The 23,856-nt window shown below is 39.3% G+C and overlaps 3 protein-coding genes across 7 annotated transcripts in view; 2 read left to right on the forward strand and 1 right to left on the reverse strand.

Moving 5' to 3' along the window:
• LOC139994505 (pseudouridylate synthase RPUSD2) overlaps positions 1 to 18,012 on the forward strand; it is a 172,737-nt gene extending 154,725 nt beyond the window's left edge. For all 5 annotated transcript variants that reach the window (XM_072017229.1, XM_072017233.1, XM_072017231.1 and 2 more), the window contains 3 exons: positions 6,570 to 6,657; positions 12,676 to 12,852; positions 13,490 to 18,012. In XM_072017229.1, the coding sequence (XP_071873330.1) occupies positions 6,570 to 6,657; positions 12,676 to 12,852; positions 13,490 to 14,245 (1,021 nt within the window). In that variant the 3' untranslated portion in view covers positions 14,246 to 18,012. The remainder of the gene's footprint in view (positions 1 to 6,569; positions 6,658 to 12,675; positions 12,853 to 13,489) is intronic.
• Positions 18,013 to 18,552: 540 nt separating this feature from the next.
• Positions 18,553 to 21,070, reverse strand: Nd-51 (NADH dehydrogenase (ubiquinone) 51 kDa subunit). Its single transcript, XM_072017244.1, has 6 exons — positions 20,913 to 21,070; positions 20,662 to 20,729; positions 19,902 to 20,570; positions 19,583 to 19,815; positions 19,280 to 19,483; positions 18,553 to 19,186 (listed from the first exon to the last, which is right to left on the reverse strand). Exons 1-6 carry the CDS (start codon positions 20,959 to 20,961, stop codon positions 19,000 to 19,002), a joined length of 1,410 nt encoding a protein of 469 aa, XP_071873345.1. The 5' UTR covers positions 20,962 to 21,070; the 3' UTR covers positions 18,553 to 18,999.
• Positions 21,071 to 21,116: 46 nt separating this feature from the next.
• LOC139994511 (guanine nucleotide-exchange factor SEC12) lies at positions 21,117 to 23,706 on the forward strand. Its single transcript, XM_072017245.1, has 5 exons — positions 21,117 to 21,468; positions 21,564 to 21,943; positions 22,015 to 22,709; positions 22,789 to 23,472; positions 23,512 to 23,706. Exons 1-4 carry the CDS (start codon positions 21,331 to 21,333, stop codon positions 22,872 to 22,874), a joined length of 1,299 nt encoding a protein of 432 aa, XP_071873346.1. The 5' UTR covers positions 21,117 to 21,330; the 3' UTR covers positions 22,875 to 23,472; positions 23,512 to 23,706.
• Positions 23,707 to 23,856: the final 150 nt, after the last annotated feature.

Genomic DNA, 23,856 nt, shown 5'->3' on the forward strand with positions numbered 1-23,856 from the left:
TCACGAATAGTCGATAAATCGCACGAGTATTAAATCGACGTTCTCCGATTCTTCGTTCTTGTTCGCCAGATAAGGTATCGTAAAAATATTATCCGGAACTCGTAATACGGCACTCGTTTATCCTTCAACATTGTTTTTACGGACAAATTATGATCGATTTGATACAAATTGTCGTATCCTAATATATTTATATGATTTCTTACAAGTTGATATTTCATCGTTAATGGTCATCGATGGATTAAAACTCGTCCTCTTGAGTAGAATTTCTACGAAACAAAAGACTAATCACTCGTCAAAATCCAATGACTCCAGTGAGTGAATCATAACAACGTGAAAATATGAATTACAAACCGAGCGTCGTTTCACTGAGAATTTCCAAATATCACGTAGAGTCGTGGAAAGATTTCTTACCTACAAGTATCTAAATTCATGACGACGATAAAGTAACAGTCGGTGTAGCGTTTGAACGAGTCGCTTACAAGTACAAGCTGGCGGTATTCTGTAAATCTTTCCGTGGTGTCGCGAGCTATCGTCGGCCAATTATTCGCGATCTCGAAAAGCAGTCGCGCCTAATTATTAGATCACGGCTAGACCGACATCGAACCTCGTCCCTGAGCTCGAAAAGCATTTTCGTAATTCCGCGTTGTCCGGCCTGACTCCCGAAATAAATCCAGATACTGGTTGTTCGCGGTGGAAACGGACCGGTCGTCCACGATAGGACGGATACAAAATGGAATCCCTCCGAGAATTATACTCTCCGACACTGGATTTTCTCCGACGTTAGTTTCCTTTGAGTCTTGAATTAATTGCCGTTAGGTTTCCATTCGAAAATCGTCGAAAGAAATTTCGTATTAATTACGAAAAAAACTCGCTTCGTTTCGGAATATTTCGTTTCAATTTGTACGCTACATCTTTCCACAGGATCCAAAACTATCGCTGGAAGAATTAAAATTTCAAACAACTGTTATCTCGCAACATTTCTATATTCTCTTCGTGTTCCTGGCTTTTGTATTATTCCGTTTATTCGTTGCACTTTCGCTTGATTTATTATTCCTTTCCTTTCACGCTATTTCGGCTAAATTTTTAACAATTCACCGATCTCAAACTCGTTCCTTGACGGCGGCTCCGTAAACGGGCCACCGAGTTCGATTAGTTCCATCATAACTTGAGCAATTGCGGATCGCACAGCCAAAGGACCTTCGTTCCCGGTTCGACCCCGATAACCGCGGGGCAAACTTGCCGAGATAAGGGATACTCGTGGTCGATTCCTGCGCGGTTATCTGGCGAGGTGGTGAATCGAAAGGTCGGGACGTCGTTTGTCACCCAGAAATCGTGTCCTCCTTCCCTCTAAACTTTGAATCGCTTCCCCAAACTGGAAGAAACGTGTTAATTTCAACAAAGATCAATCTGTCACCGTTCGAACCGTCAACTGACTCTATCTTTCGCAATATTCTGAAAATCTTCGTTTACATCCCCCGGTTCGTCGAATTACAATCGCTTAAAAAAGCTCTCAATATTTTTCATTTTTTTAAATAAAAGCAAGAGTGCGCGAGCAAGCAAATTCCAATAGGGAGAAGTTTATTAACTCTTTCAAGGCAGAAACTTTTTCACACGTCGTACGATTTCATTGGTAGCGATTAGCGATAATGGAAATACAAATTTCCCAATGTTGTCGCAAAAAAGATATAATCTTATATAATAAGATTAATTCGACCAAAAACAACTACATCTGTCGGTTAATTCGTTAACGTTTAATTTACTAGTACGTTAAAGTACAATATCGCGTGTACTCGATATTAAACGTGATCGACTGTGTTGCAGCGTAAATGTTTTAGTTTCTGTGGTTAGTTCGAAATATCCGCGTAATACCGATGCATGAAATTTTCCCAGTTCTATCAGCCACGTTTCACAGAGGAAGCAGACGGAGCGAGGAATCCTCTGCCAATCAGGCTTGATTAGAAACGTTTTGCTACAATATCTAGAAGCATATTCGCGCGTTTCTCCTTTTTCTTCAAACAACCGTGCATGTTCTCGTATTTGTTTTGCTATTTAAACATTGATTAATTTCATCCAAATATACATCTATCCTAAATTTCCTCGCAATAACGTTGCCGTACGATTGAATTTCGCGTCATTAACACTAGAACTACCGCGCCAGTCCAATCGACAGGTTTTATAATTTTATTTTCAAATTTCTACTTCGTGTTATATTTTTTTCCGCAATGATGTAACCAGTTTCGCAACGACAACTAAAAGAATAATATAATGAATTTTATTTTTTGTATCGAGGCTACTTATACCAATACCAGTGAAAATGACCGGCACTTGTCAAAATGTAAAAGGGGCTATGTAAAATGTATCCTGCGATCTGTTTATCGAACCCCGATTAACCAGTTTCCTCGTTTTCTACAACTTGCCACGCGTTTTTCAAATTTTTACCGCGTATCATTCGATACGACGATATCAGTTATCAGGAAAATTCCGGATCGATCGCTAGATCTCTAGATGCCGATACTAGAAATACCACACCAGTGAAAATGACTAATTCTACAATTTTATAAATGTGTCGACTCTCGTTTAGGGATTATGGTGCCAGATGGATTAATAATACGAAAAATGTACCGCATAACATGGAATTCTTCCTGTAAGAAAGTAATAAATCAATAAATATACAAATATTCTATTATTACGTATTTTTTAAAGACCACTCATTTTCACTGGTCTTGGTAGAAATAGCTTCGCGTTAACTATCGGTAGTTCTAGCGTTAAAATGCAACGTGCTGTAATAAAATTTACGAAGAGGATAATTATACGACTGAAAGTAATTGAAAGTTTATTTCGGTATCGCGGTATTGCGTAACCGTTGGCGCGTTAATCTTTGAGAAAAAGGAAAGACATTAACGGAGTAGTTACAGTGTGTACTTTGCGTGTTACATCCTCCACGCATTTCGCGAAATAAAGAATAGCATGCTGGATGTACCATAACGGAAGAGAATGGAAGATAAATATTTCTCCTTATTCCGAGAGGAAATATTTTTAAGACACGTCAGTCCATTTTCTCGCGAGAACTCGCTCCCTTGGTTTTGTGTTGTAGCTTTACGGCGAGAAATCTTGAAATTATTTACAACAAAATGCCGTCGATTTAATCCGGCATTATGTAACGGACTGATGCGCGAAGATTCCATTCGGTACGGACATTATCCTGCAACGTTTGCTTAATAGCCGTCAATTTCCGTCACGCGTATCCCCTAGAACGCTAAATTAAGCAACGAAGGATAATAAATATGTCGATCTCTGCCTTCCGAGATCGATTCGCTGCCAAAAGTCGATCGGGCCAAATGCGCGAAACAGAGTCCCAACGACTTCTTCCTCGACCAGGCGTGAAGAGTTCTCGCGATTTATTGAAAGAAGAAACAATAGTTTCGAAATAGACCACGTTTGTTTGTGGAAGAAGTGGAGTTCGCGAGAACTCGTGAAAGTGTTTAAAGTAATTTCTGCGATTCGAAAGATATTTATTCCGAGTAAATTTACGTCAGATAATTATTAATTAAACATAACGAAGTATATACAGTCAGTCTGTAGCTAATCTATTTTCTTTTTTTTTTTTTTTTTTTTAACACCAAATTGTATCTTAGATCTGCCGTATCTTGCATAGAGAAGCTCATAATTCAAAGATAGAACAAAACGAAAGAGACTGTGCTTTCATGAAACTATTAAAAAAATTATGAAAATATATCGGCTAAATTAAGTTTCGAAATACATCTATCGGACGAAGCGTGCGGAAGTTTCGATCGAAACGAGAAGTTCCCAAGGGTCTTTTTATTCGACGACATTCTAAACAAAAAGGGAAGCGACGAATCGATCGCGCTGGCAAGATGCTGTTCAACTTTTAATTGTAATGCCGATGCCTCATCGTCGAGCGATCCGAAACTTTGGAATAAATTCCTTTCCACCATCGATGCTCGAGCTTCTTCGTTGTTTAATCATAATGGTGTCTTATTTCGACCGAGGTAATTATTGGATTACAAGTAAGAAACTTGCTGTGGAATCCATTTTATCGGACAACGATACATCATGGGAAAAGAAATTGAATTACCTTTTGAAAAGTCATCGTAATCTGATAATCTCTCCGATCAGTCAGCTGATTCGCCGACTCGTCCAACTACTAGCGTATTTCTAACGTAAAAATAAATTGTTCGCAACTCAGGGAGTAAGCTTCGAACGACGATTTCGTAATTAGATACTAAAATCACACCTTATAAGTGTCCCTTTTTCTCTAACACTTCGTATAAGAACGTCCGTATAAAATTCAATTCGACGGACGTCGTTCCTCCAAAAATCCAGTCGCCACGCGCCGTTTCGAAAACAGAGTAGAATCATCTTGCACTCGAGTCGACCGAAAGACAACCCTTAGAAATTACCCAGACGCGAATTGAATTATTCAAAGAGACGTCTCGGAAAGAAGAGGGAAGCGTTCCCCTCAACGATAGTTTGCTTCGCCGACAAACAGAAGGAAACGGTCGGTGCGCACGATGATAGAGCGAAAAGGAAGAGAAAACGGAAGAAGAGCCAAGACACGAAGACGAAGGAAAAACAGAGAAGAAAGAGGAGAGAAAGCGCGAAAGTACGGTGAAAAAGAGAAGCGACGAAATGGAGGATGAAGCGCGGAGAGCATTGGAAAAATGTACGTGGCGGAAAGGCAGAAGAAGAAGGCTTCGCGGTGTTTTTCTTATTGTCTTCGAAAGCGAAAGAGTACCGACGCCACGCGACGACTAGCGCAGTTTCAAGGAATGCATTAGGTAGATGGAACGTGTAATTGAACTCGCCGAGAACGTACACGAGCTTATACGGGGAAAGACCGGCCACCTGTCGTCGTTGCGCCTCCTCGTTCTTTCGAACCCTCCCTGGTATCCTCTTTGTCCCGTTTTCACGATCGTTTTTCTCCCCGCATCGCCATTAATCTGTTTAACTTACGCTCTGCGGGAGCGTAAAGGGTCTGATCGACTTGCCCGAGGACAATGAGGAACTTGAAGATAAGGATACAGATACTGTAAGCTCTTCGGAGAGTTTTGAAATTTAAAGCGTTAAAAACGGGGTCGGAGTAAATTTTGGATTAGTTCGAAGATCCTTAAGAGGATCGTCGCGTATCGAAAATCTTCTTCGAATAAGGAAGGAAAGGAAGAAGTGGAGTTTTCGGAGGATTTGGCGGATGGGAGGGTTTTAGAATATTATCGATATTGGTTATCGATCCTTAATTTACACTTACGCGACATTTTGGTTGGGTCGCGAGCGACGTTTTGGATTAACGATAAGTTACTTAACTTTAGAATATTTTATCCTAATCTGTACTCTGCGTTTTATAATGTATAAGAGAAATTGCCAGAATTTATCATGTAAGATATAGAATCCAAATAGAAAACGAATACTTGAAAGATCGCTCAAGATCAACTGGTATTTTTAACGAAAAGAAAGAAAAAAAAAGTATTGCGGTATTTTATTACGTTAGAAAGCGAGGATTAATTAAAAGATTTAAAACGGAACAGTTACAAAGTGATTGAAAATTGAAAATTCACTTGTCGACCGTGTTTCTCTAAACGTTCGAAGTACAAAAGAAATTGGAGCGAAGAGAATGTTGGATACCATGGAAGGTAAAGTATTTAACAAAAGACATTTTCTGTCGTGTCTGTTTGAGTGATATAAATCGAACATCTGAAACTATGACACTCGACGAGCGAAACATTTTCCATCGTGTTTTTTCTCTTTTTCAATAATATTAAAATGTAGGATTTTTTTTGGAGAGATACAAGTCATTCAGAAATCCTCGAAACCGCATGAGCACGTGTTACGAGTTAACAGTTCCAAAGAGAATAATGCACGTTCAACACTTTATGGACTGGAAAGAACAGACATGTTCGAACACCTTCCCTCGTGTTTCGAGATCCGACTCCTTTCCCGCGAATCGTTACTGTGCACTTCTCTGTCGTCATTTCTACACGTACGAGCTTCGTTTATCCGGACATTTGCCATCAAAGGAATACATCGTAATCAAATTGAAGATAATTAGCAATTTCGAGTTTTTCTCAAAAGATTGGAAGAAAAAGAAATTCGGAGTTTTCCGTTCGTACAGTATGAATATTATATACCTTTAAAACGCTTTATATAACATGCATACTATGCGAAGGGTCTTGGAAAATGTAAGTACGACCGGTAAAAATACCAGTTTCTTACGTTACGTTAGTTTTCTACGTCAAATTTTCCACACAAATAAAATCAATGCAAACTTATAATTTTTTGATCCTGGTATCAATCCTAAGAGTCCTAAGAGTATCGATCCTTGAGAGTCAATATTATTAATATTCATAACGGAGATCGAAACGCAAGAAATCTTGTGCGACCCATCCATCGACCATCAAAGACACGACACACCATTTCGTTGTAAATCCTACACGAATAAACGAAGCTCCATTCTGTGGTATGCGTGCGTGTAAGAAAGAGAAAGAGGGAATGAATGAGAGTACGCGCAAGAGGAACAAAGCCACGTTAAGCTGGTTGCGATTGGTGTGTTGCAGACACGAGGTGCCTGTCACCTCGGAGCCGATCACGGTGATACACATGGACGAGGACGTCGTCGTGGTCAACAAGCCCGCCTCCATCCCTGTAAGTGGTGTACTGCCAGGACTGTACTGCCAAAAAAAAAAAAAAAAAAAAAGAAAAATAAAAAAAGAAAAAAAAAAATAAATAAAATAAAATAAAAAGAGCAAAGGGAACAGATGGGAGCATCCACTCGGTTGCAGTAGTTTCGTCTGTTTCTATCTGTTTTTGCTATCGCGGCCGATTGTCCGCGCGGCTACGACGATTGTTCGCTCGGCCTTTCGCTTTCTGCGGCCCAGGCCGATTATTTTTGGCCCGAAGCCTCGGCCGCGCGATCAATCCGAACGAATCCGTGTTTGTTTGCTGTTCGAGATCCTATGGTTGTACTAACCCAAATTATTCACTCGCTGGAATACCTTCGATCTTCATTGTATCCAATTCTGGGGAAGTTGGTCGAATCCTTGCGTAACGTTGTCGGAATCTGAATGAAGAATTTATCGACGATGGAGAAGAACGTTCTTTTTTCCTCTTTCTTCTAATGGTAGCTTTTAGTATCTTCTACGGAAAATATTACAATTTACCAAATTGGTTTACCGAACTTGTTAGCTTCTACACCGTGAATCCTCCAATTTATCGTAACGAAAACTGTGAAGGATACAGAACTTACTATTCCTAAATCGAAGGTATTCCAGGCTGGAGAACGCGAAACTACGTTTCGTCGTTTATTAATTACATTGTTTAAAAACAAAAAAAAAAAAAAAAGAAAAAAGTAGAAACGAGAATCGAATATAAATATATAATAAGAAAAAAGCGTTCAATCGTCGTTCATATTCTCATACTTGCCGCATGTCTCATTTTTCCTTGTATTCTTTTTCTATCTTTCTTTTTTCTCTCTTATCGTGTCATGGTAAGTTTCTATGCATTTCGTTGGCTTGTGATTAACCGCACGTCCATCGTGCAGCTGTATTTTTCCTATTAATGTTTTCTACCTGCAATTTGACGCGCCGGTGGGCTTTGCTCATCGTCTGTGACTCGACGGCCTTCGACGTGGCAAAACAATTATGAATAATCACGCGGCAATTTTGTAATGCGTTTGTACAAGCTGACTGCTTTTCATTCTGCCCGGCTCGTCTCTCCTCGCTTCCCGCCAGTCGTCTTATTTGCGATCCTTCCTCGTGTTTACCTCTTTAGATTCTCTTGTTTTCCCACCAAATTCCCGCCGTGAATGTTGCTTTGCCGTATTAATCTTTTTAAGTGCCTCGGCGCGTATTTCTTTTTTAACGATTTAAAAAAACACCTTACAATTTCGTCTTCTTTTTGCGAAAAATATTTTCTTGCAAACGTTTCCTCGTGACTCATTTTTGTAATTAATACGATAAAAGCGCAATTACGGTTTGTTGCACGTCGTCCAAATGTAAATTCATCGAATTTTCGAACGTAAAGAGTTTCTCTACGATTAAAATTTCGGATTTTTATCGCGGCTAAAAGATGCATACAGTTTCGAACAAAGTATTAGGTCGCCCGAAAAGTTTCTTTCGTTTTATAAGGAAATAATGGAATTACCTACGATCCATTTTGTTTTATCAAAATAAAGATTACAACGCTCGACACGTTTGTATAAAGATGCATCGTTGCAAAAGACGTGTCTGTAAAGAAAGACACTTTTCCGACAACCTAATATACCATGTATACTTACTTGCTTACATACTATAGCGTTTTATAGAAATAGAAAGTCAGCGTACCGAGGCAATTTTTCTTTTCAAATTATTCTTACATCGATCACGTGGCAGTTTGCGAAATCCTTAATGATCTCTCGATGACATTTTCACCGATTCTCAGCGGACGAATGATTTATCTCACTGATGCTTCTGCCGTAATGTTTCCAACGACCAAGCACAGAATTCCAATGATTTTATAATCGTATAGCTCCAACCGTACATCCTCGATTGTATCTTAACGAGGGATAATAATTTACAGCGAGTATTATACGACCGTGTAATTTTCAATTATGACGCGATCGCGTGACGAGGCAAAAAGACTCTGTACTTAATGTAATTATACCGAAATAGGTAATTCTGTCAAATATTATGGAATCTTTAAACAATTGGATAACTTCTGCGACTTTGGATAATCGACATTCTTCAAAAATAAATTTTACATTTTTAGAATCTTATAATTAATAAACATCGGTGATTTTAATTGTCACGAGCAAAACTAAAACTTATTAATGTCGTTAAATCAAATATTTCTTAGAACTTGTTCGCGTCGAAAGGATTCTTTATATTCGAGAAGCTATTATTTCGTTGATATTGACGAAAGATGTAAACGGAAAGGAAAATAATTTAATTCGATAACTAGTTTCGTCGATTGTCAGGTAACTGCCACGAAATTGAAACTTATAACAAAGTTTCTCGGTTCGTCACGATGGCTTTCAGGTTCGACGTGTCCCGCTTTTGTTTCCTCGTTTAATTCGCGGTCCTCGCTCGTACGTGGATCAAAGCCAAAGAGAAACATTAAGCGACGCTTAATTACCATTCCGCGCGTTCGGTTAATTGCCGCGAAAACATTTTTGCGACCGCGGAATGATCATTTAATTACGCCCGGGAACAACAGACCGGATCAGTTTTATTTTCCAAGCTTTTGTTCCGCGCGTTAGATTTTACGAGTCCATTCGATCGCCGTCCTCGCCAGACTACGCCAAACAGTTTACGAATTCAACCCGTTTCACGTTCACTCTGTGCGTGTATGCGTACGCTTTATATCCTGTAAACGTTAAATTGATATACACTTGAAATTCAATGAACACGCGTAACGTTATTACGCGCTTAAAAAATAAAAGCAAAATTAATACCATTTACTTGTAAAGTTTTCATCGGAAATTTTTTATTGGATCGAATTTAACGAAGGTGTAAAATAAGATGGTATCGAACGTAACGTTATAAAAATACGAAAATACTCAACAGTGGTTTCTGTCAGAAGAGCAAGAGCAAGCGCGAAAGAAAAGAATTGGAAAAATATCTAAAAGTAGAGATCAAATGAAAAATGTGAAAATCGAAGCAATTTATTATTTAAAAATTCATAGAGTCACGCATTTAAAATCCAATTAAAAACCAATGATTATTATATCGAGGATTGAGAGGTAACGATTAAACCAAAAATTAGAGAAGCGCGTATCGAAACGATTTCGTACTGTGTAACACATAATCGTCACGGATAATCGTGCAAATACGAATCGTCTGAGAAATTGAAACGATAAAATTTCTATCGCGACGGCTCTCAGATTTCGCGTATTTCGATGGCATAGGAAAAAGGAAAGGGACGAGACGCGAAGTCGAGCAACCGATGTTCATCATCGGCGATCGTCTTAAAAAATTAAATCCGCCGCGAAAGCCTCTTATCGCGATAGAAAATAGTTTGACCTAAAGAATAGGAGTAAGGACAGGGGAGGAAGCGAGGTTTTCGCGATATATATCCGCATGAAGCACATCCGATGCTTCCAGTGAGTGGGTCGGACAATACGATAGCGACAAAGGAGAAAGGAAAGGGTGACAGAGACATAGAAAAGGGGGTTAGTTGACGAGCAGCGAGATGAAGAGCAGGATTATCGGGTAAATCGAGTGGTTCTCGTTGTCGCTCGGCTGTCAGCGCGTCTTTACGACCTGCTACTTCCTGTTTATGTACTATTTACGCCTCTAACGATCCCTCGCCTATCAACCTATCGACATCTTCCACAGAATTGCTCGGACAACTCCTTCGAATTTATCGTTGCGTCCGCGAATTGCAAGTGTTTCTTCTCACGTTCACACTCGCTTGCCTTTGTCTTTGCCGTGGTTCTATGAAATACTAATATGTATGTGTTACTTTAAATATTTATAGACAATTTAGATAACGTTATTCTTCTACTAGTTTTTGTTTTAAATATGTTTTACGTATGTCTAAAGAATGATGTTCAAATGTCATTCGTCGTTTACATAGTTTAAGGATGCATAATTTATGTATCGTGTTCTTTCTTGTACCGTAGAGCGCATCGTTTATGTATCGCGCTCTTTTTCGTACAGTATAACGAACTTACGTCTATGTTTAAAAATTGTGATAGTATCGAGATTTTAGAATTTTATTTGTACTTCGCAAACGCCACTAGCAGGTTACAAATATCGGTAATATGAAAAATAAGACACGAGAACAAGCGTTGAATCAGCGTTGAGTGCTTCGCTATTATATTGCTTCACTACGATTACGATAGTGACAGATTGGCGTTAATGGATCGGAGTGTTGGCAATGAGTGTTACTTGAACTACGTGTCGCTTTATAGGCCTCTTCGATGGAGTATAGTATATCTATTGCGGAAGTTTCGTCGTTGTAACTGTAGTGCAAGTAAAATTATACTCAAAGGATTCTTTAACAGAAGTTAAAAGTTTTTCGTAGAACAAGGAAATTATTATCGATGCACGGTGTCATTGGAATTCTCTGTTGCTAAGAAAATTAATAATAAATTAGGTATTTAACTTAAGGTAGCTACTCGACTCTTCGTATGTTTACCTCTTCTCTGTCATTTTCTTTCAAATGTGTAAATTTGTCTTAACTCCAATTTGCAATTTTTGCGTCTCGATCGTTCGTTTCGGTAAATAAAAATACTTGTAACGTTCTAGGAAACTGTTTTCTGCGTAAAATCGAAGCGTGAAATTACACGTAACGATTCTTCCGTTTCAACTTTTTGGGCTACGAGATTTTAAGGCGCAGAAATGTACTTTTGCGCTTTTAAATCTCCCGTAAGTGCACAAAGATCCACAGTCTGTTTGTTATATTTTTAATATAAATAAAAATCGAAACCTAATTTTTGTCAAGCATTGTAAGCGTTTCGCTCGTTCCAGAAATTCTTTCTAATCGCATTTTTCAACGCGACAATTCCGGATCAACCATTGTGCCCATATTGCGGCTGACACGAACACGCGATCATCGAATCATTCCCTTTTGTCATAGAGTCAATCGGTTTTTTCTCTTCGAATTGGGAGAAATTGGTCGACGTCGCATGCAGGCGGCCTGTTTGCACGTGCATTCGCGTCAAATCGTTTGCCCTAACCATCGTCGGTACCATAATGGCGTCATGCAATCGCGCTTAGCTTCGAATTTCGATCGTACACCGCCAAGACTGCCGCTTTTCACTAACGTTCTATACGCTTACCCGTTGTACGTCCTGTCGGCTTGTCTAGCGAATGATGTGGTTAGTGGAAAGCATTTTTAATTTAATGCTATTGACTGTAGAGATGTACATAGTCTACGGTACACAGTCCGATTGAAAAGTAATGGGATTGCCAATACATTAATTCAAATGCTAATCGTATTTGTAGAAATCGTTCGTTTTATTCAGAATATGTTCCTTTAGCATCGATTTACTTCAATGCCAAACATGGTCAACCAATAAATGAATAGATTTGCGGAGATTTGCTTTTGAAATGGTTTCGAGTATTCTTTTCATGACTGTCTTTATACTTGAAATATATAATATGTATTCTACGTTAATTCGTAGTCAGTGTTTTATCGAAATTCTCTGTATCGAAGATAGAAAGTAATCGTAAAGGGAAAATCACACGATTATGAACGGATGAATGATCGTTGCTGCATTGTTTTATTCTGTGAAAATTTATTATGCGCAAGAATTCAGACGTGCTACGAAATATTATAATATCGCTTCAATTACGACTTGATTTGTATGGTATGCGATCGTAAAATTATACCCAAGAAATTGTAAATCGGTGGAAGAAAAATTATTTCGAACGAAGAAGAACAGTCTCTAACAGTTAAACGGATAACAATGTTGGAAAACGAAACGATTAGCTTAGAAGCTAAAATGATCGAAGAATATTCGTGGTGGAAGAGAGGAGCACCTCTTGCAGAAACACTTCTGGTGTCTGTAAATACAATAATACAATAATCCCATTCCGCTTTTCTCGTTCTCCTTGCCGAGTATTTTTAACCGTAACGCGTAACTCGACCAATTGCACAATCCTCGATCTTCCTCGTCCTCTTTTCCGCTTCGCGTTCTGTTTTCTCGGCAAATAAACCGAGCCGATCCTGGAATTGCAGGTGCACCCGTGCGGACGATACCGACACAACACGGTAGTCTTCATTCTGGCGAAGGAGTACAATTTGAAGAACCTGAGGACAATCCACAGGCTGGATAGACTGACCAGCGGTATTCTCCTTTTCGGTAGAACGCCGAAGAAAGCGAGGCAGATGGAGCACCAAATAAGAAACAGACAGGTTCGTTTCGTAACGGTGTTATGCGAGGGAAACCTGCTTAGATCCGCGGCTTTTCCAATAAATTCTGCCCAACACCGTTAGAGCCGGATTGGATAAGAACAAAAAGACATGTCGGATAGCGTTTCATGTTTTGTAAAGATTTACGACTCTTACGAGATATTATTTACAATGGTCCCGATCGAACGTCAACTTTGATACTAAAAGAGAATCGAATCCGTCTTGTAATAATTTTCAGTAGTATATGTATAATTCATAAGTACTATTAATATATTACTGCTTTGCGAAGAAGTTAGACAGCGTTTAATTTATTATTTAATTAAATAACTAAGTAGAGATTTACGTAAAGTCGTGTTACAAGATTCTCGACGGAATGTTAATTTTAACATTGAAGGAGTGACGTCGGTACTTTGGTAAGCAAGTAACAATTTTTAGGATACGATATATACGTTGTTCCATTTCCTATAGAATCGAATATTCTAATAGATCGCGATGATATTAGAAAAATTATCACGATCTGACAGTCCTTTTAAAAGTTACCTTCCATTGTTCCTGAAAGATAAATTGAGAAACGTATAGGAGGAATTGCAACCTAGAATAATCTAGCAATATCCAATAAACACATAAATTGTTATTTCAGGTTCACAAGCAATACGTCTGCAGAGTGGAAGGCGAGTTCCCCGAAGAGGAAGTGGTCTGCTCCGAGCCGATCGAGGTAGTATCCTACAAGATCGGCGTGTGCAAAGTCTCCGAGAAAGGGAAGGACTGTATAACCCGTTTCAAGCGCCTCAGCTACAACGGCAAGTCGTCCGTGGTGCTCTGCAAACCTCAAACGGGACGAATGCATCAGATCCGTGTCCATCTTCAATACCTGGGCTACCCAGTGGTAAACGATCCTCTGTACAATCACGTTGTATTCGGTCCTGAGAAAGGAAAGGGTGGTAACATCGGGAAGACCGATCAGGAGCTGGTCAGAGATCTGATCAGCATCCACAACGCGGAAAATTGGCTTGGCATGGATGGAGATTCGGAGATGAGTCTGTTCAAGCCGAAATTAGACATAGAGGAACGCGTGTCGTTGAGCAACGACAAGGATGGATCCTCTCCATCCTCAACGCCTGGCCTAGGCGAGGAGGAACAGCAACAGCAACAGGAACAATCGCTGAAGGTGACGGTAGGCACGCAGACTGGATCGGAGCCGCCGGATTCTAGTTTCACGAACGACAAGATGACGGTAGATCCGCACTGCTACGAGTGCAAAGTGAAGTACAGAGACCCGAAACCATCCGATTTGGTCATGTACCTGCACGCGTGGCGCTACTGCGGTCCAGGCTGGGAATACGAGACTCCGCTTCCGGCATGGGCAGCCAGCGACTGGACCGAAGAAGACCGATAGTTCCGGTCCACGAAGCATCGAAACGAGCTGTCATCACCCTTCGTATCCCTTTTTGATATCCTTACCCCGTGCCTTCCATCCGCCAGCGAGCGATCTCGACCATCGTACATGTACCCATCCCTGTGACCAGGTCGCTGGACTCGCGAACAAACGAGAGACCTCTCGGTTGGTCCTCCGAGATCGGTGTCGCGTCTGGTCTGCGCTGATATTCGAGGCTCTTCGCGCTGGAAATATCGCGTTGAATCTGTCGGGATCGTTCCCGAGATGATCCTCAACGAACGACAGGTTCACCCGTGGTATTCCGAACGTCGTAGATCATAAACGAGGAAGATCGATGGATGGCGAACTATGAGCGTCACAGCGTTAATTGGCTTGAGACGAAGCGAAAGTTTGCGTGAGACAGCCCGCAGGTGTTCCGACGAATCTTCCAGGAACGTTTCAGGCCGTCCTTGATCCCTGACGCGTTCATCCGTTGTTGCGACGCGCGATCGATCTAGAACAGAGCTGCACAGGGTAGAGTGCTGTTCGCCAACTCCTTTTACACCGTAATTTACTCGCTATTGATATTAGAGAGTCGATACGAAGCGACGGTCGTACATCGTACAAGATTATCTTTTTTATAATTTTACAACTTTACGTTAAACAGGATAATCGAACGATTTATAGTTCGTGAAATTTGCTTATAGAATTTCATTCGTTTCGTTGTCAAACTTATTCCACGAGATACGTGACATCACTGCCCATAATTTTGTCCTCCCAAGAACCATTACACAATTCTGGTTTAGAATAACGCGTAGCATCGATTAGAATTTGCGTGATTCGATCTGAATCGGTGGTATTGTGGTTATCCCATGGGGAAGTATAGATTCTCGTCCAGGATGCACCGATGAATAGCGTAAAAAGATCGAAGCATCAACGTGACACGGGGCGACGAAACGATCCTGATCGGTTCTGTAAACGGGTCGGTGGAACAGTCACTGCCACTGGTGCGCGCACGAGAGAAGATTGATGCAACTGTCAACCGCGAAAGCCCGAATGGATCGTTATCGTTCGTGTCCTTGATTTATGATGCAGATAGGAACAAGGAAAGCCGATGGTCTTTTCTATTACTCAGGTCCCCTGCGACTGAGAATCTTTGTGCTTTTGATCTCGAAGGAAAGCACGTTCGAAACCGAGTCCCTTTTATGGATCTTCTTCCAGCGAACGAAGAGGGTTCGTTCTTTTGTTTATTTTTTTCTTTCTTTTTTTTTTTTTTTTTTTTTTACTTTCTATCGATAGAATATGCAAGGTCGAAATAGTTCCTTCGAAATATCATGGGCAATTAGTAACGCCATTTAACGAAGATGATTGCTATTTTATGTTTCCTTTTTTCCTTTTATCAAAGGGAATTAAATAATGTTTATCAGTTATGTAACAAATGCTTCATTCTATCAGTCGAGAGATATAACGAAACTTTGAAATGTATTATGGAAACTGTATTACAGAGTACCGCAAACCCCTTAACGCAAAGCGATCTACCCTCATTCCCTTAATTAGAAACGCCTGCAGTCACCTTTCCGTAGCTATGGCAAACGATCTTCTGTGTATTTCTTAATCAGATTATCTAAACGTAGAATAGCTACAGTAACGTCATTCCCTGATCCAAGCTACCCAGTAGATCAGCAAAATTCAATTCTACGACTAATAACTTCCATTCTACCATGCTTTCGACAACGTCTTACCTTCAACAACCGTTCCAGGAATCTCTACAATCACCATCCATCCACTTGTTCTTTCACAAACGCTCACGACGCAAACTAGAATAAAAAAGACAAGATCGTGATCGAAAATTGTTTAATCCTTTAACGATATAGCTTGAGATACTTGGGTCTTTTCGTCTGTGGTCTTCGAATGTTATCAAATAACATTATTAATATTTATTTCTTATAAAAGGTTAAAAGTACGTATTTTTATACGTATTCTTTTATATGTAATACCAGAAACGCAAAAAATTCGAATGGTAAAGAGATAATTATTCTTTAAATCGTTCGTTCTGAATTTACTATTCTGTTGCTACTGTGAAAAGGTCAAGAATGTTTAAGAATCATCATCGACCAGCGTTCATCCTCGAGAACCGCGCAGACAAGGGGCTGACGTAGGAAACTGCAATAGAGACGCGTCTATTTTTATGGCTGATTATATATACAGGAAACTAAATAGTGGCGCAGGTCCAGCGGCAGAGGTCTCCAACAATAAGCGTGATCTTGCCAGGAGGATATAGCCAACGATCATGCCAAAGAGCGCGAGCGCGTCCGGCGAACGAGAGCGAGTGTATCGGAGATGGAGTGAAAAATAATAAATGTATGTGTGTGTATATGTATGAGAGAGGGAAAGAGAGAGCTTCTTTCAAGCCATATCGTGTACGTGTACCTTGTTCCCGCGCGTCGAATAAGACCGCGTCCAAGTGGCAGGACTTGCAACAAGTACAATCGAGCGAGTGAAATAACGAGATTAACGTCGTACATTATTTTGCTACGAGTCACGTTCGTCTCCTTTAGCGGGGCTATACATAGGCTTTTATCGCGTGCTCGCGGGATATCTGGAAGAGGTGATGAGAATGGTAAACCTTTCGGATCTTTTAATTGTTTGAAAGAATTATATTCTGGGCCAAAGATGAAGCTTGTTGTCATTTGATCGTATCACATATCCTTTTACATCCCACTGTATCATTTCCATTCATTTGGTGATCTGTCTTATGGCTCATTGAACAATACACGGAGAATGGATGGTTTCAAGCGGATTTTGATGTTACGAATTATGCGATTCGTGTGACTCAGTTTCGTAAATTGCGTTCTTTCGCAGAAGTTTTAGAGGAAGTTGGAGGAACGTGGATTCTAACGGTAAAAGACGTGTTCAAGGGAACACGGTTTACATAGACGCCAACAACGTTAAAATTGAAATCGCAAGAAGGGAACAAAAACCATCTTTTATACGAAAGCTTTGTAATAATCGCGAGCTATTAAATAAATTATCGAACGAGAGAATGGAACAGGATGAGAAGACACGAAAAGACAAAACGAAAACAGTTCTCGTTACCTCTCCGGATTCTTGTAAGCAACAGGCAAAACAGAGATCAGTGAACAGAGATTTTAGATAGATAGAAGTAGGAGGGAGATAACGTAATAACGGACCTATCATAAAAGACAGTGTGTGCGCTTACTAACCCAACGGGATAGCTTGCGGCGAGAGACGAAATGAAATAAAAAAGAAAAAGAAAAAAAAAACAATATAGCAAGCTATCCCGATATTGTAACAGCTAGCTTAATTTTATTTAAGTAAAAGAAAAAGAAGGGAAGAACTAACTCTCGAATATATATCGAATGAAAGAAAGACAAAGAGAAAAAAGGAATAAAAAAAAGAGAAAAGAGTAAGGACGAAAGGAGAAACTCCAAAAGACAGTCTCGACTTGATAGCACAGAGACAAAAGGAGAAAAAGGGGGAGAGAGAATGTGTGAGAGAGCGAAAGAGAGAGAGAGAGTGTGTGTGTGTGTGTGTCTTTGTGTGTGTTGAGAGAGAGAAAGAGAGAATGAAAGAGAAAGACATCGGTCTGTAAATCGAGCGAACGCTTTTGTATGTATATACATATATATATATTGTATATTGTATACGCACATTGTACCGTAATCTGAGCGACATTATTATCTGTATCCGTAGTCAGCGGAAACGTTAGAGCTAGAAAAACTTTTTTCTTGTATAATGAACGAATAAATGTAAAGTATCGTTCGGTATACACATCGTGTGCCAATGTACCCTTTATCTTTTTGTCGATCTTTGTTTCATCGTAGTCGTTCCATCTTCTTTCACACGCCTTCTTTACTTTATTCGATCCAAAAATGTACTTAATAGTACTGAATATTTTAAACATGGTATTTTGCATTCTGGAAATATTCGATGTAAGAAAGGATAATGTATACAATACGCATTTTGACGCGATAAAAATGTTACATGCGATTACTTGGAGGTTGAGGTGTACAGGATGATTCAGTAACAGATGTTAGATAATCCCCTCTGTCGTTATTTTTGAATCGTAATTAAAATTGTATTCCGTGAGTAAGGAATTCATTAAAAATTTAGTAATCGGATCACCCTGTACATTTTGTTCAAATATACAGGAACGAACTGTCACATTATGTGCTATGATTTAGCGTTCGCTGTATCTCGGATTTTCAGTGAGAACGAATAAGATCGATGTTATTTCAAACAAGATTAGAAGCTGTTATTTTCTTGGATTCCGCTATCGTTGAAATAAAATCACAATTCTCTTTGAGTACCTTTTACTTTAGTTTTATTTTAATTTCCCGATATTCTTCAAATTATAAAGATATTGTAAAATATCGCGTTTCACGTTCAGTTTCCATCAGAGAACGTATACTTTCGATCACGCGCTTTACCAAATTATTCTTCCTCCTATTACAGCATGTAAAAAATTATCGAATCACCTTGAAAAATTACGTCTGCTTCTACATTAATACAGACAAACTATATTTTTTATATCTATTTTATTTACTAGATTATCGAAAGTTGCAGATAATTTATATCGGCAAAATTATATAGGAAATTCAACAACACCGCATTTTGCAAAGTTCGACTTATATACACTGTAAATAAATACAATATTTTACAGATATGTATATATTCGCACTTTCTACAATCGACTGTTTTGCGGTGAATAAATATTGAAACGTTCAACGGTTTCTAGTTTCTCTACCTTTATTTTAATTGGATACTGCTTGGTTGCGTTCTTTAATACGTGCTTCTATTTCCGGTCTGAAATGTCTGATCAGTCCCTGAACTGGCCACGCTGCACCATCCGCCAAAGCGCAAATAGTATGCATTTCAATCTGCTTGGTCAACTCCCATAACATATCTATCTCATGTATTTCCGCTTGTCCTTGGGCGAACCTAGACAGATATTCGTTACATGATTTCCGATATATAATTTATTTCTTTTTTAAATAAAATAAAAAGAGCTAACAAATAGAACTATTTTTGTACCTTCTCATGATTTTATACATCCAACTTATTCCTTCGCGGCACGGAGTGCACTGACCGCAAGATTCGTGCTTATAGAAACTGATAAGACGCGTAATAGCTTTAATAATATCAGTTTGTTTGTTCATCACGATCACAGCTGCGGTACCAAACGAGCTCTGTACTCTAACGAGATCATCGAAGTCTAATAACACTGTATCGCATACGCTGCAACATCATACGAGTAATTACAGCTGTTAACTCAATTTTGACCAATATGTGCTATAGACTCTTATTCCCAGTTGTTATTCAAATATATATAGGTACCTTTTGGGAATAACAGGAGTGGAAGATCCACCCGGAATCACACCTAGCAGATTATCCCATCCACCGATTACTCCACCAGCATGCCTTTCAATGAGTTCCTTCAGAGGAATGGACATCTCCTCTTCCACGGTGCATGGATTGTTCACGTGTCCCGAGATGTTAAATAATTTAGTTCCGTGATTACGTGGACGACCGAATGACGCAAACCACGCTCCGCCTCGTCGGCATATAGTCTATATATTGAAATTTCTATTTTAGAATTAAGATTTTCTATGTGTATACATTTCCTAATAGCGTTAAATATATGATAATTACATACAGGAGCAACAGCGACGGTTTCGACATTTGTGACAGTGGTAGGGCACCCAAATAATCCAACATCGGCTGGAAAAGGTGGCTTTAGCCTAGGCTTTCCCTGTTTTCCTTCGATGGATTCAATGAGGGCAGTTTCTTCTCCACAAATGTACGCTCCTGCTCCTCTTTGCACAAAGATGTCAAAATCATAGCCAGAGCCACACGCATTCTTGCCGATCAGGCCTGCCTGATAAGCTTCTGCAATGGCGACTTGCATATTCGACGCTTCGTTGTAAAATTCACCACGAATATATATGTAAGCTGCGCAAGCTCCCATAGCACGACCAGCGATTAAGCAACCTTCTACTAGCTTGTGTGGATCGTGGCGTAGAATTTCACGATCTTTGCAGGTGCCAGGCTCACCCTCGTCACCGTTAACTACCAGATATTTTGGTCTTCCATCGGAGGGCTTATTCATAAAGGACCATTTCATGCCAGATGGGAAACCTGCACCTCCACGGCCTCTCAGACCAGATACCTTAATCTCATTAATGATCCAGTCTGCACCTTTTTCTATAATTTCCTTGGTCTTATACCAATCTCCCCTTTTCAGAGCACCCTGTAATCTCCAATCATGTCTACCATACAAATTTGTGAAGATACGATCCTGGTCAGCCAGGGGGCCACCCTTTTTCTAAGAAAAACGATAATAACACAAATCGTTCCATATTTATGTTATTTTAATATGACAAACACTAATTAAAGCGGGAATAAAATACACGCACCTTGCCTTCGGGCGCGGCATCGGCAAATGTTCTTTGCTGCTGGCTACTCAACGGTGACCCAAGGAAACCTTAAAATTATAACAAAATTTTGTCATTACATAACCTCGTTTCAACGACAACGTAAAACATCAAAATTCTTTTTAAATATGAAAAGCATCGGAACATCGATGTTCCCTACATCGTGGTTGGCCTTGAATGACGTGAATGTCGTGAATATGGTTACAAATTAAAAACAATGCATCAAATCTTACCCAATTGTCTCCTTGGGAGCTGAAAACAACGTACAATGGTACCAGCCATCTTGCTGTTTGCGATCTCACAAAAATTCGCGATATCGAGCTGTCTACTTGGAAGATAACACTAAAGCCATCTCGCAGCGCGTTCAAGAAACAAAGTAGTACAGGATTGAATACGTGTTCATCACTGTTTTGTCATCTAGTCGTCTGTTTTTATGAAAGACTTGCCGCAACTGTGTTAAGCGTGCGTACGTGAGTCGACAGTGAGGCTCGAGTCCCGTAACTGTCGTCCGCTATTCGTAAAAAAATTGGGAAACTCGACGGAAGTTCGGTTTTCTAGCCTAGTCATGGTTCTTGGCTATCAATAGACACCTGTCTAGACGACAGTGACGAAAGCAAGAACGTTTGTTCTGGTGTACCAATTGGAGACAATATGCCTTCCAGGAGAAATAATTGTGACCTGCTGGCCAGGGTGAATTTTCCGCTGTATACGTTGCAAATGTTGACGGGTAGGCATATTTTGGTTGGTGGTGGTGGAGGATCCTCGAAGACTGGGGTTGCTAATGGCTTTGTAAGAATTCAGTCTCTTTTAGTCATTCTTACATACATATCAAAAATGAGATTAATTTCATAATTTGTTTAAATTGAATCATTCTTCATGAACAGGAAATATTTGAATTGTCTCACAATGGATCTCAGTTCGTTGCTGAGGAAGTGACCAGACATGAAACAGGCCCCAGTGTTGTTATGAACTGTACAACGTACAATGATCAAAAGAGAATCTGGATTGCAGCTGGTCAAGAGAGTCATTGTCAGTTGTACGATGTGACTAGTAAAGTGGTGAGTGTGAAGAATGGCGAGATTGTTAAAGGAGCCAGTGGTAATTCTAAGGAAGGCATTAAACACAGGAAAAACATAGATAAAGTAGAAGAAACTGTTACGCCTGAAGAGAGGATAGAGGAAGTTAAGGATGACAATTCAAACATTAAAAGTAAGAAACTTCAATTGATAGTAAAGCCAGCAGATAGTGTACAAACAGATTTTAGGTAACTATATTTTCATAAAAATGTGCATAGTTTCCTAAAATAATTGTTTTAAATACGAAAAATTTTTACAGCAAGGAAGAACCACTTCAGAGGATCGTTAGAATAAATTCAAATGGAAAATTCATGGTCACTGGTGGCACGGATGGTCATATAAGACTATGGAAATTTCCACAATTACACAAACTACATGATCTAGATGCTCACACGAAAGAAATAGACGACATAGACTTCAGTCCAGACAGTACACTGATCGCAAGCATAGCAAAGGATGGCAAAGCATTTTTATGGAATGTGAGCAATGGTTCTAAATTCAAGGACTTAACTTGGTCACCTCCAAATGGATTGAAATATATGTACAAAAGGTGTAGGTTTAGGAAGCTGGAGGAGGACAAATCAAAAGCTCAACTCTTTATGCTCTCCAATGCAGTGGTTGGAAAGAATATTAGTTTCCTTCAAATGTGGGATGTGGAGTCTGGAAGTGTTGTTAAGACGGTACCATATAAAGAAACCCTATCTGCTTTGGCAGTGTCGGACGATGGAAAGTTTGTGGCAGTTGGAACAATGTTCTCTGGTAGCGTGGATATATACATTGCATTCAGTTTGAGGAGAGCTTTGCACGTACCTGGTGCACATAGTATGTTTGTAACTGGCCTAGAATTCTTACCAACCAAGTTAGACGGTCCTACTATTGCTAGTAACACCGAAACTGCTGTTGTCAGCATTTCCGTGGATAACAAAATCTGTATACATAGCATACCGTTTAGACGTAAGTAATTAAATAATCTTCTTATTCGTCCTTATATCGTTTTGGCAATCTTAACGTTTGACAATTTTTTCTGTTATAGACACACTACCATTCTGGTTCGTCATTATACTGATTATTCTTAGTATTTGTGGAGCGTTCATTTTCTGTAGTTATCTCGGAATATGACCTGAGATAATATACCTTTAATACCAATTACTTTGTTTAGGGTTCTGTAATATCATACATCGAACTTTCACAAATTTTCGGTAGTCTATAAATGTTATTGATAGTACGGGAAGGTGTAATAATCTGTTCGATTTTATGAACACGTGTGCACTATTTTTGTGACAATAGACGTTACTACTTATAATTTGTTTGGTAGCAAATAATTCACGTGCGTGATTGTCTGTGCGTTTAGAACCTCGTTCGTTCAATTAATGTTAAAACAAATGAAGTGATGCTGCGATGAGTAACTACTCTACATTAGATAGATTCTTTGACAAACATAATTGTAAATAGATATCTCTAAATAAGTTTGTGCTTGGACACACAAATAGCTACTCTTTCTTCTCACATATTTCTTACACTTTAAGACTATTTTATACGGTTTATTTCGGTACAGAAGGCTCAACACATTTTGACTTTTATTGCATTTATATGAATTGTGTCTGTGCATTGTTCACGTGTACAATGGAATATAGATGTCGAGCGTGAAATGTTATGTATACGCCATAGTATTAAAGTTTTAATTTTATTCCACTCTTTGATCGGCCGTGATCGTCTAGTGGTTAGGACCCTACGTTGATCACTATGTTCGGATAAGAAAACATATCGTGATTGGTTCATCTTGAAATTTAGATTAAGCCAAACCGGTCACGTATAAATAGTACGCATGCATCACACGAAATTTTATCAATTTTATAATGCATTTCATGGGAAACAGTAATTTTCCATTTAAGGAAAACGTTGCCATAGAACAAGTACTGGGCAAATACACTTTGTTAAGTTGAAAATCAAACTTGTACGTTTTTACTTACCCTCTTCCGATTTTTTTAAAAGATTCGAATTTGAATTTCTAAACTGAAATTTCAATTTTTATTGTTATTTAAATAAACAAATTGAGAAAATTTAAATAAATATGAACACATAATTATGCAAAAATAAAAGT

This window comes from Bombus fervidus, chromosome 14 (genome assembly GCF_041682495.2).
Source record: "Bombus fervidus isolate BK054 chromosome 14, iyBomFerv1, whole genome shotgun sequence".
Lineage (NCBI taxonomy): Eukaryota > Metazoa > Arthropoda > Insecta > Hymenoptera > Apidae > Bombus > Bombus fervidus.